The sequence below is a fragment of the Sitodiplosis mosellana genome, unplaced genomic scaffold, assembly GCF_009176505.1.
Source record: "Sitodiplosis mosellana isolate CC-2019 unplaced genomic scaffold, AAFC_SMos_1.0 Smas_scaffold_2547, whole genome shotgun sequence".
NCBI classification, from domain to species: domain Eukaryota; kingdom Metazoa; phylum Arthropoda; class Insecta; order Diptera; family Cecidomyiidae; genus Sitodiplosis; species Sitodiplosis mosellana.
This window is the reverse complement of record NW_022597789.1, coordinates 1-15,544: the sequence shown is the minus strand read 5'-3', so window position 1 is coordinate 15,544 and position 15,544 is coordinate 1. Positions and strand designations below refer to the sequence as shown.

The following is a 15,544-nucleotide window of genomic DNA, read 5'->3' as shown; positions in this document are numbered from 1 at the left end:
GGGATTCGGACCGAGTGGTAAAGTATTAACATATGCACATCAGACGATAACAGACCAATCCCTATGTAAAGGTCTCCAGCAAGTAGTTTACAAAATATTCTCATCGGTAACAAGAGTTTGTGTGGAAACCATAGATTCAGATAAAGGCGTAGCTTCCGACGACAGTGGTGGGCCACTGGTATGCTACAATCACCGAGGTCAACCATTTCTATACGGAATTGCGTCGTTTGGAGCACAGCCTTTTGGAAGCGTTCCAGCGCTGTACACAAAACTAACTACATTCAGATCATGGATAAAAGAGTCCATCAATAATTATCTATATATTAATGCGCTAACATCAAAAATTGTGGTACACATAACTTCTTTTGTATGCGTCCGATTTTTATAAATTTAGTACCAATAGAAAGGTATTGACGAGTAGATGTGCCGAATGGTAAAAAACATGTGTATATGTCATGTGTGCGTTGAGTTATGAGCGCATATGTGGAAACGTGTTTTTGCCATACAAACGTTACAACAACAAATACACTGAGACGCGAATGAGTGAGACGCGAAGGAAATTTCGATTTTTTTATGTGTTTTTTTTTCTGTAGCATCAATTGCGTTCTAAGTTAATTGCTGAAGCAAAAGAGAAGGCTGAAAAATTGTCTGATCAATTGAAAGTGCGAATTGATGCGAATATCGCATCATGCGAAGCAAGTTTAGCCAAAGCTGAAGCTGCATCAAGACGAGCGGCAGATTTCTTTTAATGTTTATGTTAGTCAGTGGTGAGAATGGAGAAATGGTATAAATATAATATAATAATGTCACAATGTTTACGTTTGTTTCTCTCTCTCTCTCTCTCTCTCTCTCTCTCTCTGTGTATCGCTCATCGCCTGCTGTTGACCGATTCTTCGGTCACTGGGCGACCCTAGTATTATATAATAATGCCGAGTCTCCGATCATTCGGATTTCGCCATAAATGAATATTCAAACAAATATTATGGTTATTACAAATCTCTCGATCAAGTCAGTAATTTAATATAGCGATATTACATAATGTATACATAGGGATTTTGCAAATTGTATCCATAAAGAATATATAGGTATTTTATTAGAATTAAATAATTTTTTTTCACAGAAATCTGTCTTGATGTACCTTCTGAAATTCATTGTTGATGGATATGATTTCTTGTGCGGGAGAATCAAAGGGGTGAAATTGAAGGGAAATTTTTTGAATTCAAGCGAAATAATACGATCTTTGAAATATCGAACTGATAAAATACGCGACGTACCTCAAAGTATAAAGTAGGGGAACTAAAATCAATTGTTTACCCTCAATCCTTCGATCACGATGAGGAATATGATTTCCTTCGTCCGATCCAAGTGGACCATGTTCGCTTGATAAAAGCTGCGAAAGAGGACGACGTTTGAAGAATTTTTCAAGACGGTGATTTCGATAAATTGAATCCGTTTCCTGTCTTGAAAAAGGCAGTTCAAAAAACCATGCTAGTGCAGCCAGCTATTGAGATAGTGAAAAGATATTGAATTCTTTTGCTTAGATTGATTGGCTAAAGCTGCCTGTACTGCGTTGTCGATGCGGACTTGAATTGCCGCTTCCACAGCATGTTGTGTTTTCCGTGCGTTCCGAGTTCATTTTCGTTTTTGTTTAACGAGGTAAGACGTATTTTTTACTATGGCATCGTCGACAATTTTGCCACTCGTATATACATTCGATTTGATCGATTGCAGGTGGGCTTGGTTCCATCAACTGAAGGAACGATTTCAACTAAATTTTTTCAATTAAAGTCTTTTCAATAAGATTTTTGGCCATTCCGGTGCCGCCCAGCGCTCGGGTGACCCGCATCTTCCAATTTTACACGAATAATAAAGAGGTGGAATGGGTGCATGGTAAGTGACAAATTTCCAATTGTAAAACGAGGCTTTCGTTAAATTTATTCTTTCTTTTTTCTCTTTTTCAGGTCGCTGGACTCGACGTGAATTTGTAGACGTGGTCGCTTTTCGGACACATTGGATCAGGCGCGGATTTACGAATTTGATTACCCGACTTGCCGGTAAGTAGACGGGGGTTAATGTGTTATATGTATTTTTATTTTGTCAACAGAGGCAGGAAAGAGGGTTTAAATTATTAATCTTTTTTTTTTTTTTCTTTCAGCTCACGTTGGCTCTGCCGTTGAATTCGCCGAGTATAACGCTGCTCGGATGCTGCGACCAGCTCGACGAGGTGCTTCTATTCAAAGTAAGTGTTTGAATTTTAGAAGCTCCCATGAAATTGTTTACTTTTTTCTCTTTTTGATTCAAACTTGTTTCTTTTTTCTTTGTTTCAGACTGGATTCGAGCTGCAGACGCCGAACTTGCCGCCCTGCCGCTTGGATATCATCACGTTGAGGACGTGCGTCTCGTGGACGTCGACTGAGCGACTGTATCATTCCAAGGAAACAAAATGATCCCTTTTTTCAATAAAATTGATTGAGCCCAACATGGAATCGTTTTTCTTTTCTTTTCTTTTTTTCTTTGATTTACAGGTTTTCAGGTTTGGACATGGGAAGGTAAGTTGTTGCTTAACAGGTAAAATGGTAAGTATCGTTTTCGGTTGGAGCAGGAAAAAGGTAAGTATCGTCTCTTGTTGTAGCAGAGAAAAGGTAAGTATTTTTTTTTGCTTAAGACAGGTAAGTTCTGGATTTTTGGATCTTGAATTGGTAAGTATGTGTTCTTATTTTTGATTTTATTTTAACTTAAATTAATGAAGTCACAAATTCTTATGTTCGCAGTGCAAAATGTAGTGGTTTCAGGTGGAATGGAGCGATTTGGGGCGATAATTTATGATAAAGTGATCGATTTAAAAGACTTCAGTGATTTATTACAGCGTTTTAATGTATTTATTGATTATGATTTGCACAACTGATCGCTCTGACTGCCTAACTACAACTCAACTTAACTTAGCGTGCGTATGATGTATATCGTAGGCTCTTGGCAACAATTAGAGTGTAAGTATGTATTGAGTGAATGTGTGGAAAGAGTGAAAGTGGATTACGTGTATGAGTAGTATAAATGAGAGTGGATAGCATAACTGTAGGCTATATGTTAATGGTAAGCTTATTTATAGACTAACTGGCACTTCAATTGTAATAAAACGTTCTAAGCTTGTGATTAAATTAAAATATGTCTTTTCATTCGTATTAAAAAGTAAAATTAAGATTATTTCAACGCATCATATCAATTATTTCTTACAGGTATAATAAATATGTTTTTTCCCATTTTTCTTTTAGTTATGTATTAATATTAAAAGTGAGTTATTTAAATGAGTTGAGTGTTGTTTTAGGATCGTATTTGTGGATTTTCGAAATGGATTTCTATGATCGAAACTCTATCGTTATAAGTATTCTCAATGGAGCATCATTGGTCGATTTGAAAGGTTTTTTTGAAATTAAATTTGGTTGATAATTGATTTTAATTCAATTGTTTATAATTTCAGTGAACTACAAAGAATTTACTGGAAGAAATTTTAATGATGATAACTGTCCTGCATGTTTGGGTGGTATGCGAGGCATAAGAAAAAATTCCGATGGAAAATAATGGCATAGCAATAGCATGAGTGCGTTCATACGGTGAGCTGAATAGGCCTTTCCAGTGACTGGAAAGCTGAATTGTCAAATGATCATGTGATCGCGATGGCTTGTCATTTGATCCGTCAACCGCATTGTTGTCATTGTGCAAAAAGTTTTTGGTGAGTATCAGCTAAAAAGTGATCGATTTGTGGATCAATAAAAAAATGGTAGAAATGCAGTGTAGATGCATGTGATCGTATAGGAATTCGCTGACAGTGCAAATTTCTAACGGAGTTAAAATGAATTTATGAAAAAATCCAGTTATACTTGAGTTTTGTTTCAATCAGAGCGTGTTATGAGCTGACGTTAGCAGCACTAACTAACGTCAGCTGCTGATATCAGCTGCTGACGAGTATGCGTTGCGTTGTTTTAACGCATTCGCAGTATAAAAACGAAAGGGTAAGCAATCATAACATTGGATCGTTCAATCAATCTCATACTGCAAATGCGTTGAAACAACGCAACACATACTCGTCAGCACCTGATTTCAGCAGCTGACCTTAGTTAGTGCTGCTGACGTTAGCTCATAACACGCTCTGGTTTCAATCAATGAATAACGATTTGTGTGTGTTTTTTTTCTTTTTTCAGTGAGCGAAGATGTCTGAATTTGTTATCCACTTTTCTGGCACTGCCAACGGTATTGATGAATCGGTAATAATACCCGTTCCACCAAACATCCGCATAGTAAGGGTGTAGCAAACCATGCGAATGGTTTTAAAGCGCAGTGGGCACGCGGTAAGTTCTTTTGTTTAGAAATAATATAAAATATCAACGTTGAGTGAAGTTTGTTAATGCAAAAGAAAAATTCTTTTTCTCTTTTCAGATGAATGGCGCGCAATTAACAAAACGGAGGTAGATATTAAAACGATAACAGAAATGGCAACGGCAACCGAAATAACTTCAATAATCGTGGCCGTAGCAATTACAATAATAATAATAACAACAATGGAAACGGCAACAACGGTAGCAACTGTAAGAAAAGATTGTTGTCGCACACGCCTTCGGCATTAAACCAATTTTTACGAAGGGAAATAAAGCCGAAATCCAAGTCCATCATGACAATATTGATTTCATAAGTTCCATTGAAGAAGCCTTTGAAGTTTCGAGTTTCGTAGCACAACGATTTAATCAACATTCGGAAAACTTCAGCGGCTGAGAAGTTTGAGAAATGCCTTCTCAGCCCCAATTAGAGCAGTACCTATTTATAAGCAAATACATTTAAGCCGTGTCGTGTCAAAACTTGTTTTTCCCGGAGATTCATCCGCGTATTGGGAAATAAACACTACAAAAATCAGAATTCCACGGAATGAATCAACTTTATTACAGCGTTTTATTTTCGAGATAGGCAGGTTTCCGTTGTTTGTTGCATGCAAACGTTGTAAGCGCACATATATTCATGCGCGTATGGAGAAGATTAGCGTAATGAAATGCATTTGGATGCGGGAAAAAAATAGGCCAATTAAATAAGAAGGTCGTTTTTTTTTAATTTTACGTTTAAATGTAAAATGAAAACTCGAATATAATAGATTTTTGGACTCAATTTTTCTAATCTTCTATTGTGCAAAACGAATACAAGTAGAAATTAGTTTTTCACCCAATTTAGTGGTTAGGCAGATTTATTGATTTCATTTAATGATAGATAGCCCAAATTTTCGCACATTCAAAACCTCAAATGTTGAAACTTATGCGTTCTGGACTGAGATTCTAAGACATTCAACCAAAATCATTTGGAATTATTTTTTCCATAATTAAAACTATTTTGGAGTGAAAGAGAGTCGGATTCCACTATTTCTCAACATTCCAGCGGTACACCCATCACTACTTAGCTGCTACGGGAGGATCACACGCAACTCTTGAAGGCGGTCCCGAACCAGGCAAGTTATTTTTTTTTATCTTTCTACTATCAAATCTGTTCATCAATTTTGTACTTCCTTTCTTCCCGTATCAACATTGGACATGCCAAATTGTAGGCGGGCCGCCGAGAACAGCGGGCATTGGCCCGGGCCGAGGCTGAACGAGTTGTCAAGTAAGTGTTTGAAAGAGAGCTGATTCATTTTTACTTTTTTATTTTCTTTCCGTCCTTGAATAAAATTTGATTCTGATTTTGTTTTCATTTCAGAGGCGACGGACCCCGTGACAGCCCGGAATCGCCAGATGAGGGTGATTGACGTCGATATCCTTACAATAGTACCAACATCAAATGTTTACACACCATTGACAAAACAAACTCTCTCTCAAAGTGGAATGAAGTGGAAATGACCAAAGTCTGTCTAAAAATGTTTTTTCCATTTTTCTCTTTATTGCTTTCCTTTCTTTGTCTATTGATTTCAGGAATGAAGACGGAAAAATGTAAGTTTTCTTTTCTGTTTGGGAATAAGCATGAAGGTAAGTTTGATTTTTTGGTTTGCTTGGGAGTTTAAATGAAGGTAAGTCTTCTTTTTTGCTTGGGAATTGAAATGAAGGTAAGTTCACTTTTTTGCTTGGAAATTGTAATGAAGGCAAGTTTTGACCCGAAATGTGAAAGAAAAGGTAAGTTTTGACCCGAAATGTGAAAGAAAAGGTACGTATTGACTTTCCGAACTTGAAAAGAAAATGGTGAACATCCGCTCTCTGCTTGGTTGAAAAATGGTAAGTATGAATTTTAGGAACCAAGAAAGGTAAGTTGTGGCTTTCTCGATTTGAAACAAGGGTAAGCTGTGTGTTTTTCCGAAATTTAGGCAAGTATTGCCTTTTTGAATTAAGGTATGGTAAGCATTAGCCTTTGAACTGAGTAAATGGTAAGTATCTGTTTTCCGTTGAGGAAAACCAGGTTTGTATACGACGAACGCATTCACGTCGCTTCTTCTTCTTCTTCCTCTGCTCGGGTGATTCCTTCTCAGCTCACGGTATCGTACGTTGTTGTTGAAGCTTTCTTCGGCACTCATTAAACTTCACTTTAATTTACTGATATTGGACTACGGTTTTTTAATTTTTTATTTTTTCACAGATATTCTATTTGAATGATTTATTTTTTACGTTCGCGATTTTATGTTTATGACAAATTTTTTATTTAGACACCAGAATTTTGTGGCAACGATTTATTAATTTTTTACACGCATTTTACGACCTTGTTTTTTCTTTTCAATATGGACCCTAGAACCCACACTGTATCGGTTGAATCAGCAGCTGCTGAACCAGATGAAGGCAAGATCAGATTAAACTGCTGGATATTTGTAAGAATAGTGGAAATGATTGGTGAACGTCACTATCACGCAGTGCACGTAGATGCCGAGTCCATTAATGCGTATCATTTGAGAGCAGGACAGATGAGGCCGGTGCCGGAAACAGAGCCTTTTCTAGACGGTATGACAATTTTTTTGTTTTTAAAACAATAAATTTTTTCAATTTTTTTCTTTTTTTTCCTTTTTTTTCAGGGGAGTACGCATATTTAAATCTTTACGTGCACCTGCCGAAAGATATTGATTATTGATGCGATTCGTGAGAAAAAATTATTTTATTTGGCAACCCGAGAAAAATTTTGAAATTAGCAACAGTCTTTTTCCTTTTTTGATTTTATTTTAACTTAAATTAATGAAGTCACAAATTCTTATGTTCGCAGCGCAAAATGTAGTGGTTTCAGTTGGAATGGAGCGAGTTAGGGCGATAATTTATGATAAAGTGATCGATTTAAAAGACTTCAGTGATTTATTACAGCGTTTTAATGTATTTATTGATCACGGAGGACGATAGTCCGACAAGTGACGCACCATAGACTGTGCATTTCAAGCCAAATATCAAAAATGCCAGTTTTTGCGTCACGAGTATATATACAGTAAATGTGTTATTTTCTCAGGACACTATTTGGGCCCCGGCATGTTAGGTACCGTTGGAAAGTTCTTGGCCCAAATAGTCGGAAACATCATATCCCCTATGCCTAAAGTGTGGTCTAGGCAAAAATATAGTGGTTGGAAAATTTCGATAAATTTTCAAATCTATACCCATATCTTACGAAGGGGGTACCCAGGGGGTGGTCTAAGGTGTCCAAGAGAAGCTCCTCCTCGCCACCTTTCCAACGCCGGGCATTGGCAGTTTGATCTTGATTTTTTATGAAAGTATTGATTTGTGCGTCCGTTCGTTCGTCCGTTCGTGTGTCCGGAAACTTTTTTGGCCCCCACAGATTCCGGTGCCGATATATTTATTTCGCACACTAGATCAACTCAGACACCCATCGGGCAAAGTCAGCTCGTAATTATTTGAGAAGACCTTCAAAAAGTTCCATACACACATGCCAATGTTTATGTGATATAAAAGAAAAAAGTCGATTTTTATGAAAAATCGACCCCCTTAAATTTCAGACCAAACGCGATTTCTCAAAAATCAGCCCGACAATCTTTTACCAAAAACTGAGCGTTTGTAGCCGGCTACCGTACCAACAAAATGGCATATGCCACATATCCGGGAAAATTCGTTTTTCGAAGTTCTGCAGCCCATTTCACCAAATGTTTTCATGAAAAGTTTTCATGAGATTTTCTTCACAAGTTTTTTTGGTGAAACAAATGTATCTTAATGTAGCAATGAGAAAATCTCAATAGAAACGTGAATATATTCTCATTTTTTTGACATTATTTTGAGCGCAAATTTTAAATTTTCATTTATTTTTGAGCCAACCATGATGTGATCCCACATTTTTGAGAAAAAATCTCGAAATTTCAAGTTGGCGCTCAAAATAATGTCAAAAAATGAGAATATTTTCACGGTTTTATTGAGATTTTCTCATTGCTACATTTAGATATATTTGTTTGACCAAAAAAACTTGAGAGGAAAATCTCATGAAAACTTGTCATGAAAACTTGTCATGAAAACATTTGGTGAAATAGGCTACTGATCATAGGCAATTTATCAATGAACGGAATTTTTACGAAGAGTCGCATTCTACGATGAAATTGCTGCCAAAAATACGCATCTACTGTCTGAAAAAAGGCTCACGAAAGACCATATCCGCTTAATTTTCGACGAGCAATCGATTAAAAGTGGTCACAATGCGATCTGAGGCCATTTCATGGTCGAAAAATAGGTCGGATTGAAGTGAATTTTTCAACTTGCTCTATTTTCACTGAAAATGACATTTTTGTTAGGAAAACACGTTTTTTCGTGAAAATAATGGGAGTCCACGAACACTTGAATATCCATTTCGTTGTCATTTTGGTCATAAATCGGCATTTTGGCATCTGAATGTATGAAATTGAACTTTTGCTCGGGGATACATAAAAAATGCACTTTCCAGAGCTTTGGTGGTTGGGAACTAATATTTTTTAATGAAATAATGAGAATCCACAATCGTTTCAACACTCTGTTTATGGTTTTTTTGAAATTTAATCATATTTTACCGCATTTTATAATGTGCAATTAGAGGAAATTGGGACTTTTTCAATGGTAGTGGAAATTATATAGTGCAATCTCCAGAACTCGTGAAATTAGAATGCCAATGTGTTACCCAGAAAATTGCAATTTTCTGATAATAAAACTTTAAAATAGACATACTTCTGGTAAAAATGTATTTTTCCAAAAAAAAGCCTCACAAAAGTAGTGATATCAGATGAAAAAATGGATGGACGCTAAATTTTTTCTTTACATGTTAGGAATATTTTCGGAATTTTAAACAATCAAATTTACGAGATTTTGCTCATTTCAGCTAAAAAATTTGTCGTTCGGTAAGTAAAAGTGATTGCAAAACGATTAGGCTCAATTTTAATTTTTTTTTTTTTTATTACAGCGTTTTAATGTATTTATTGATTATGATTTGCACAACTGATCGCTTTGACTGCCTAACTACAACTCAACTTAACTTAGCGTGCGTACGATGTATATCGTAAGCTCTTGGTAACAATTAGAGTGTAAGAATGTATTGAGTGAATGTATGAAAAGAGTGAAAGTGGATAGCGTGAATGAGTAGTATAAATGAGAGTGGATAGCATAACTGTAGGCTATATGTTAATGGTAAGCTTATTGATAGACTAACTGGCACTTCATTATTGTCCGCTTCGGATAAACTATTTTCAGTTTTATTTTCGTCCGTAAGGGTGCAGTCACACTAGGAAACATTTTACTGGAAACATGGAAACAAATTTTCGCAAATGTATGAAAAAAAAGATGCTGGAAACAAACACTTTTTTTTCCCATACATTTGCGAAAATTTGTTTCCATGTTTCCAGTAAAATGTTTCCTAGTGTGACTGCACCCTAACAACGACATTCACCACGGGCTGTTCACCAGCATTCCGACCGTGTTGTTCGATTTGAGCGAAGAATTTGTTGATTTCTGCAAAAGTAACACAATTATCAGCAACTAGTTAATGTAATCAATTTGATTGTTTGCAAAAACAAAACGGAAAGTTCTGTGTGGAAATTTTCATTTGAAAAACAATTTGAAATTACTTACGATCACGAATTGATCCCAAGAAATCTTTCAGTGCTTGAATGTTGCGGTCGCGGGCGTCCTTCTCAGCATTAAGATTAGACACACTTTCGATGTGTGAATCGTCACATTTGGCCATGACTTCAGGCTTGGCATTCATTTCATCCAGTTCATCGGCCATACTCAAACATCTGTTTTCGTATTCGCCACGAACTACTGCCAACTTCTGAATCAAAAATTCAGCTTCAGTTCTTTCGTCGATGTGATTACTTTGCATTGCACTTGTTTCGAGTAGAATCGACATTGCCTTGTTTTCAGCGTTCATCTGATGTTTGTCTGCCATTTCTAAACATGTAAAAGAAACAAACGAAAGAAAAAATTATATAACACGACATATATTTGATGAATCGATGTGTTAGAAAAAAAAATTCAATTCAATTGAACTTGAAAATATTCTGAAAAAATGCAAACCAATATAGGAAAAGCATGATTAAGTGGAAAAACTTGAAAATACCCAATTTTGAGACGAATGAAACAAAAATATTCAATCAGTTGAAATGAACTAAAACGATTTGTTCTCCAATGTCAAGAGTATGTCAAACAAGATCTATATCAATCAGCACATCAGCGGTCACCATAGAAATACACACAGACATACAAAGTGAATGAGTCCAGTGTTCGGGTTTTGCCGCCAATTGTATTACCGCTGTTTCATATTCACATTTCATACACCAGCTACGTTTCAGACACTGTGTATGTGTGTGTATCGATGTGTATTCAATTCGTCTCTCGCATTCTCTTTCTATGTTGCGATGCAAGTGAGCACATACTTTGTTTTTGTTTCTTCTTCTGAGCTCTTTTCTCAAGGAAGAGAACTATGAATTTGTGCGAAGGCGCTAAATTGAAAATATTGACTGTGAAAATGCTATGAGTGGAGATAAGATGACGATGTATGCATATAGTCATATGACGTTTCTCTATGATGTTGCAGCTAATAAATTATTTAAAATTTATGTCCAAAGCAGAAATGTAATTGAAAATATAGACTGAATGATTTTTCCTGAGATTCATTTTGTTTGAAACATCTCACCCGTATACACGTCTACGACTATCTTTCCCTGATTTAAATAGAAAATTTAGTTTGAACTACATTTTTCTCAAAAAAAAAACACTCATTCAAGATTGATATTAGCAGTATGATATGCGATACTATGTCGTTGGGGACGATATGGAGTTAATTGAATTTTTTTTATATCTAAAATAGAAAACAGTTAGCGATTAAGGAACTTAGTTTTTATAGTAAAATGTTCAGTTGGATTATTTCGAGCTTCTTCATCGTTTCGATGATTTCGATAAGAGGGGTCCACACGGCATTCTTGTTTTCGCGAAAGTTAGAACAACCATTGAAGTTTTCAGAGAGAGTGCTGAAAAGTCAGAAGCGGATGAAAAAAGCTATAATTCAACGCTGTTTTTGTGCAATTTGGGAAATTTCTGCCTCATATCTGGGTATAAATCGCTTTCGACTCCTGCCGAAGTTTTATAAACTCAACTGAGAAATGTATTGAATGCTGTACAAGCGACCAAATGTCTCAAATGTCAAAAGTGAATGTTTTATGGCTGATAACACATCTACTTTCGGAGACCTTTCGAACAATACTTATGACATCCAAATCGGTTGAGTGTAAATTAGTCAAATTGGTACCAACATTTTGCCTGCTGTAGATTAATATATAAGATATATTTTCAGTAACAAGAAGATATTTTCGGTAGATTTTCCGTTGTTTTTAGTACTTTAAGTAAATTCAGTAGTGATTGGCCCCTCGAACGTGTCACCGGTGAATATTTCAAGTGGAAATACGATACAGTCACTGCACACCGTGGCAGCAATATACCACTAGCGACATCTTGTTGCACGCTATAGTAATGCCCTTTATGTTTGTATACACTTGACGTTAATTTCAACACATTACTATAGTGGGCAATAAGGTGTCGCTTGTGGTATATTGCTCTTTGCTGCCACGGTGTGAGTTACTGCTAATATCGAAGGATTTTTCAATGGTATTCACATCAACTGCAAACAAATGAATGGACTCAGCCCATTTGTCATACGATTCAAAACAAAGCAGTCAAACAAATGGAATTCCGCTCTGTTGATTTCAATCGTTTGAATTTCGAGTTGATCGAGAATCTTCTGATAACGACATATGCGGATGCAACATAGAAGAATGGACATTCGATGAAATCATCAAACACCTCTTTGATAAACACACCGGCTTCTACTACATATGCACATGGAGGGATCAATTCATGTGGGGATTAGATAGAGCACGCCGGAAGATGCACATAAGATACTCGCTGCTGCGAAGCTTGTGGATATGGACCAAGCGAATGCGATAGATTCCTAGATGAAGATGGATATTGGAATGACAATTTTTCGGATAAAAATATGTCTGTACTAGCGGTTCTCTTCGTGCTTCGCTATGCGCACTCGTATGTTATATTTAAGGTTTCAATTTATTGCTTGGGTTACATTGTAAAAAGACATAACATTGCGTAGCAAAGCAAAAAATTGTCTCTTTTTGTTTCGTCGAGTAAACAATAACATCAGCAGAGTTCATTCAATGCATTCTTTTGCATGCCCATGCATACACGCGTATGCGTGTATTCATAAACAACCGACTGTACGACTGATCGAAAATATTTTTTTTCGTTTCTCTTTCTCCTCTTTATCGCCTCTTTGTACGAACATAGAGTTGCTCGATGTGGAGGCAGGAAAACCAGCATGCTCATACGTTTTTTGTCCCCTTGAAGCTAATTCGACGACGCCTGGATGACATTAATGTGCAATTGTATCGATCCTTATTATGTTGGCGTCGTCCGAGTAAGAGAAAGTAAATTCTGTCAATTGCAATTGTGTTGAGTTCCTCAGTAGAAACTAAAGTGGAATTATCTAATCAAAATTTGGTTATCAAATATACGAGAAAAAAAAATTACAACAATGTCAAGTGCAAACGAAAATAATATTATTGTGGAAGTGTCTAACACTGAGACTGAAATAGTCAGAAATGGGGTAGAAATGGCCATTCTGGTGGTATGGTCGACATCTACTTACGTAGATATAATCAAGGTCGCATTCTTCGTATAGAAATACATGGGAAAGATTTGACGTAAGACGCCAAGACGCCTCTACGCGTGGAATGCTCGAAGCTGTCATCGTACACATATTGAACACGAACATTGTCGTTTACACAATCGCACTCAAACAAATGAACGCATCGATAGTGCCCGCTCAATATATGTACGATGAATGTTTTGAGTGTCCCTCGCCTAGAGGGCTGCGTGTCGCTTTTCTTCGAATTGCATCAAATGACATCATTTGACCTACCGCTAGTTCACGGTCAAGGTAAGAAAAGGAACAAGCATACCGTAGGTAACGTCATGATCAGATCGATTAGCTTGCGGTCAAGTACAAGGAAGAAAAGATACATACGGTACCGTTATGTTTCTATACGTCACCCCCACTATAGATCATTAGTGATTGAAATTTTGCTACAGTATCGATAGGTCCATGAGGACATGTGTGAAGATGATGACGTAAAATGTATTCTTATCAAAGGAGAATATAAGATTGGAGATTTGACATCCAAATGGCGTTGTTTAAGCCTAAATAAAGTATGCATTGAAAATGAAGAGCTAGAGGAGCTTTGGTTTGGAGAAGGAGCAGGTATAGCGTAACAATGAATGAACTCATAATTTCATGATTAAATACAAAACCTCCTTTAAAATTTACAAATCGCCAATAAAAATGACAAAACGGCAATAAAATTTACAAAAAAATTCAACAAAATTGACAACAAATCGAAATAAATGTAACAAAACAATCAATAAAATTAACATTACGTTCAATGAAATTGCCAGATTGAGAAAATAACTTTGACAATATAGGCAATAGAATTGCCAAATTAGAAAATAAATCTGACAAAATGGGTATAAAATTGACATTTTTTGCAATAAATTTGACAATAGCAAGCACCAAATAGATAAATTTACGTCAAATTTATTGCAAAAAATGTCAATTTTATAACCATTTCGTCAGATTTATTTTCTAATTTGACAATTCTATTGCCTATATTGTCAAAATTATTTTCTCAATCTGGCAATTTCATTGAACGTAATGTTAATTTTATTGTTTGTTTTGTTACATTTATTTCGATTTGTTGTCAATTTTGTTGAATTTTTTTGTCAATTTTATTGCCGTTTTGTCATTTTTATTGGCGATTTGTAAATTTTAAAGGAGGATCCGTAATGAGCCAAGCATTTATTGCTCTCCCTCACGTAAACGCCATCTATTCGGTGCGAACATGAAAACAAACAAAGTGACTCCAGCTGCCAACCGATATATGAATCGGTGGAAATGAAGGCAGTGTATAAAAAAATAAGCCGAACAAAACGAACCACAGCGTTTCCTCTATATAGAGATGTTGTTGTATTATAACTCTGTATGGATCAATTTGTTTGTTTTCATGTTCAAACTGAACAGATGGCGATCGCATTAGGTAGGGCAATAAATGCTTTTGCACTAACCGTATGGTGAAATTTATTCAAATACACACAGTGTATGTGTTATGCTTGTATCGCCTCCTTCGTTCCGAATTATTCGTTAGAAAACGTCACCCCCCGTCCGAAAGGAGAGACAAAAATCGCAGTAACATTTGACATCGATGTCAACAACATATTGAAAGTCACCGCCACTGATGTTGATGATACCGATAAGTCAAATGGAATAACAATTACTGTAGAAAAGCGCTTTACCGATGATCAGATAGAGGAAATGGTTGAACGGGCCAAACAATTGCGCGAGGAATTGGTAAAATCACACATGTGTGAAACTTCAGACAATAGGATGTGCATTGATATTCTCTTTTGCTTTTGTTTTTGTTAATTAATTTTTTAAATGCGAATTTAAATTTGTTTTCGCGTTTTTCCAAATATTCTTTGATCAGCTTATGGTTAACAACATATGATTCATTCTCTATAATATTATACTGTTCCATATTTTTATTTTCAACTCTCGCTCACGCTTTCACAATAGGGATTGAACTTGCAATTCGTATCTGAAAAGGTCGGAAAATCAAAAGAATAATGAGAATTTCAAAGAAGCTTGAGGTGATTATTGACTTCTTAGGCCCTATTTCTAATTAGTTATGTATTTCGATTTCTAGATTCACCACTTCTTCCAATCTTGCCAACTCAAGGGGACTTAAGGATTTTCCATTCTCACTGAGCATTTCCACATATGCATCCCATTAGTAATAACATATTTTAAGTTTGACATGTCAACTTCCATTTTCAATGAATATAAATTACTTTCCCCTTTTTAAAAAAAAAAAACTTGAAAATGTTTTGATCAGAAAGAATCGAAGAGTTTGAAAACAAAGAATGAGAGGTTAAGAATGAATAAGAGGTAACAAGTAGGTAATTTTAATTGTCTTCATCATAACACATGGATCAAAAAGTCCCCGGCCTGACACATAGAGGGCACC

General features: G+C 36.0%; 1 protein-coding gene across 2 annotated transcripts; it reads right to left on the bottom strand.

The window, feature by feature from the left end:
• Positions 1-9,355: 9,355 nt before the first annotated feature.
• LOC129571464 (uncharacterized) lies at positions 9,356-10,570 on the bottom strand. 2 transcript variants are annotated; one of them, XM_055451257.1, is made up of 4 exons: positions 10,516-10,570; positions 10,026-10,346; positions 9,831-9,905; positions 9,356-9,665 (listed from the first exon to the last, which is right to left on the bottom strand). In XM_055451257.1, exons 2-4 carry the CDS (start codon positions 10,342-10,344, stop codon positions 9,475-9,477), a joined length of 585 nt encoding a protein of 194 aa, XP_055307232.1. In that variant the 5' UTR covers positions 10,345-10,346; positions 10,516-10,570; the 3' UTR covers positions 9,356-9,474. The 2 variants fall into 2 exon arrangements, with proteins under 2 accessions (XP_055307232.1, XP_055307233.1); XM_055451258.1 differs by having other exon boundaries at positions 10,026-10,519.
• Positions 10,571-15,544: the final 4,974 nt, after the last annotated feature.

What these genes read in the sequence shown, in the direction of transcription:
- LOC129571464 (XM_055451257.1), bottom strand. Translation starts at nt 10,344, where the DNA reads ATGGCAGACAAACATCAGATGAACGCTGAAAACAAGGCAATGTCGATT. An exon ending in CTTGGGATCAATTCGTGATC is followed by an intron (nt 9,906 to 10,025) that starts GTAAGTAATTTC and finishes TTACTTTTGCAG; the next exon opens with AAATCAACAAATTCTTCGCT. An exon ending in GCCCGTGGTGAATGTCGTTG is followed by an intron (nt 9,666 to 9,830) that starts TTAGGGTGCAGT and finishes GTGACTGCACCC; the next exon opens with TTACGGACGAAAATAAAACT.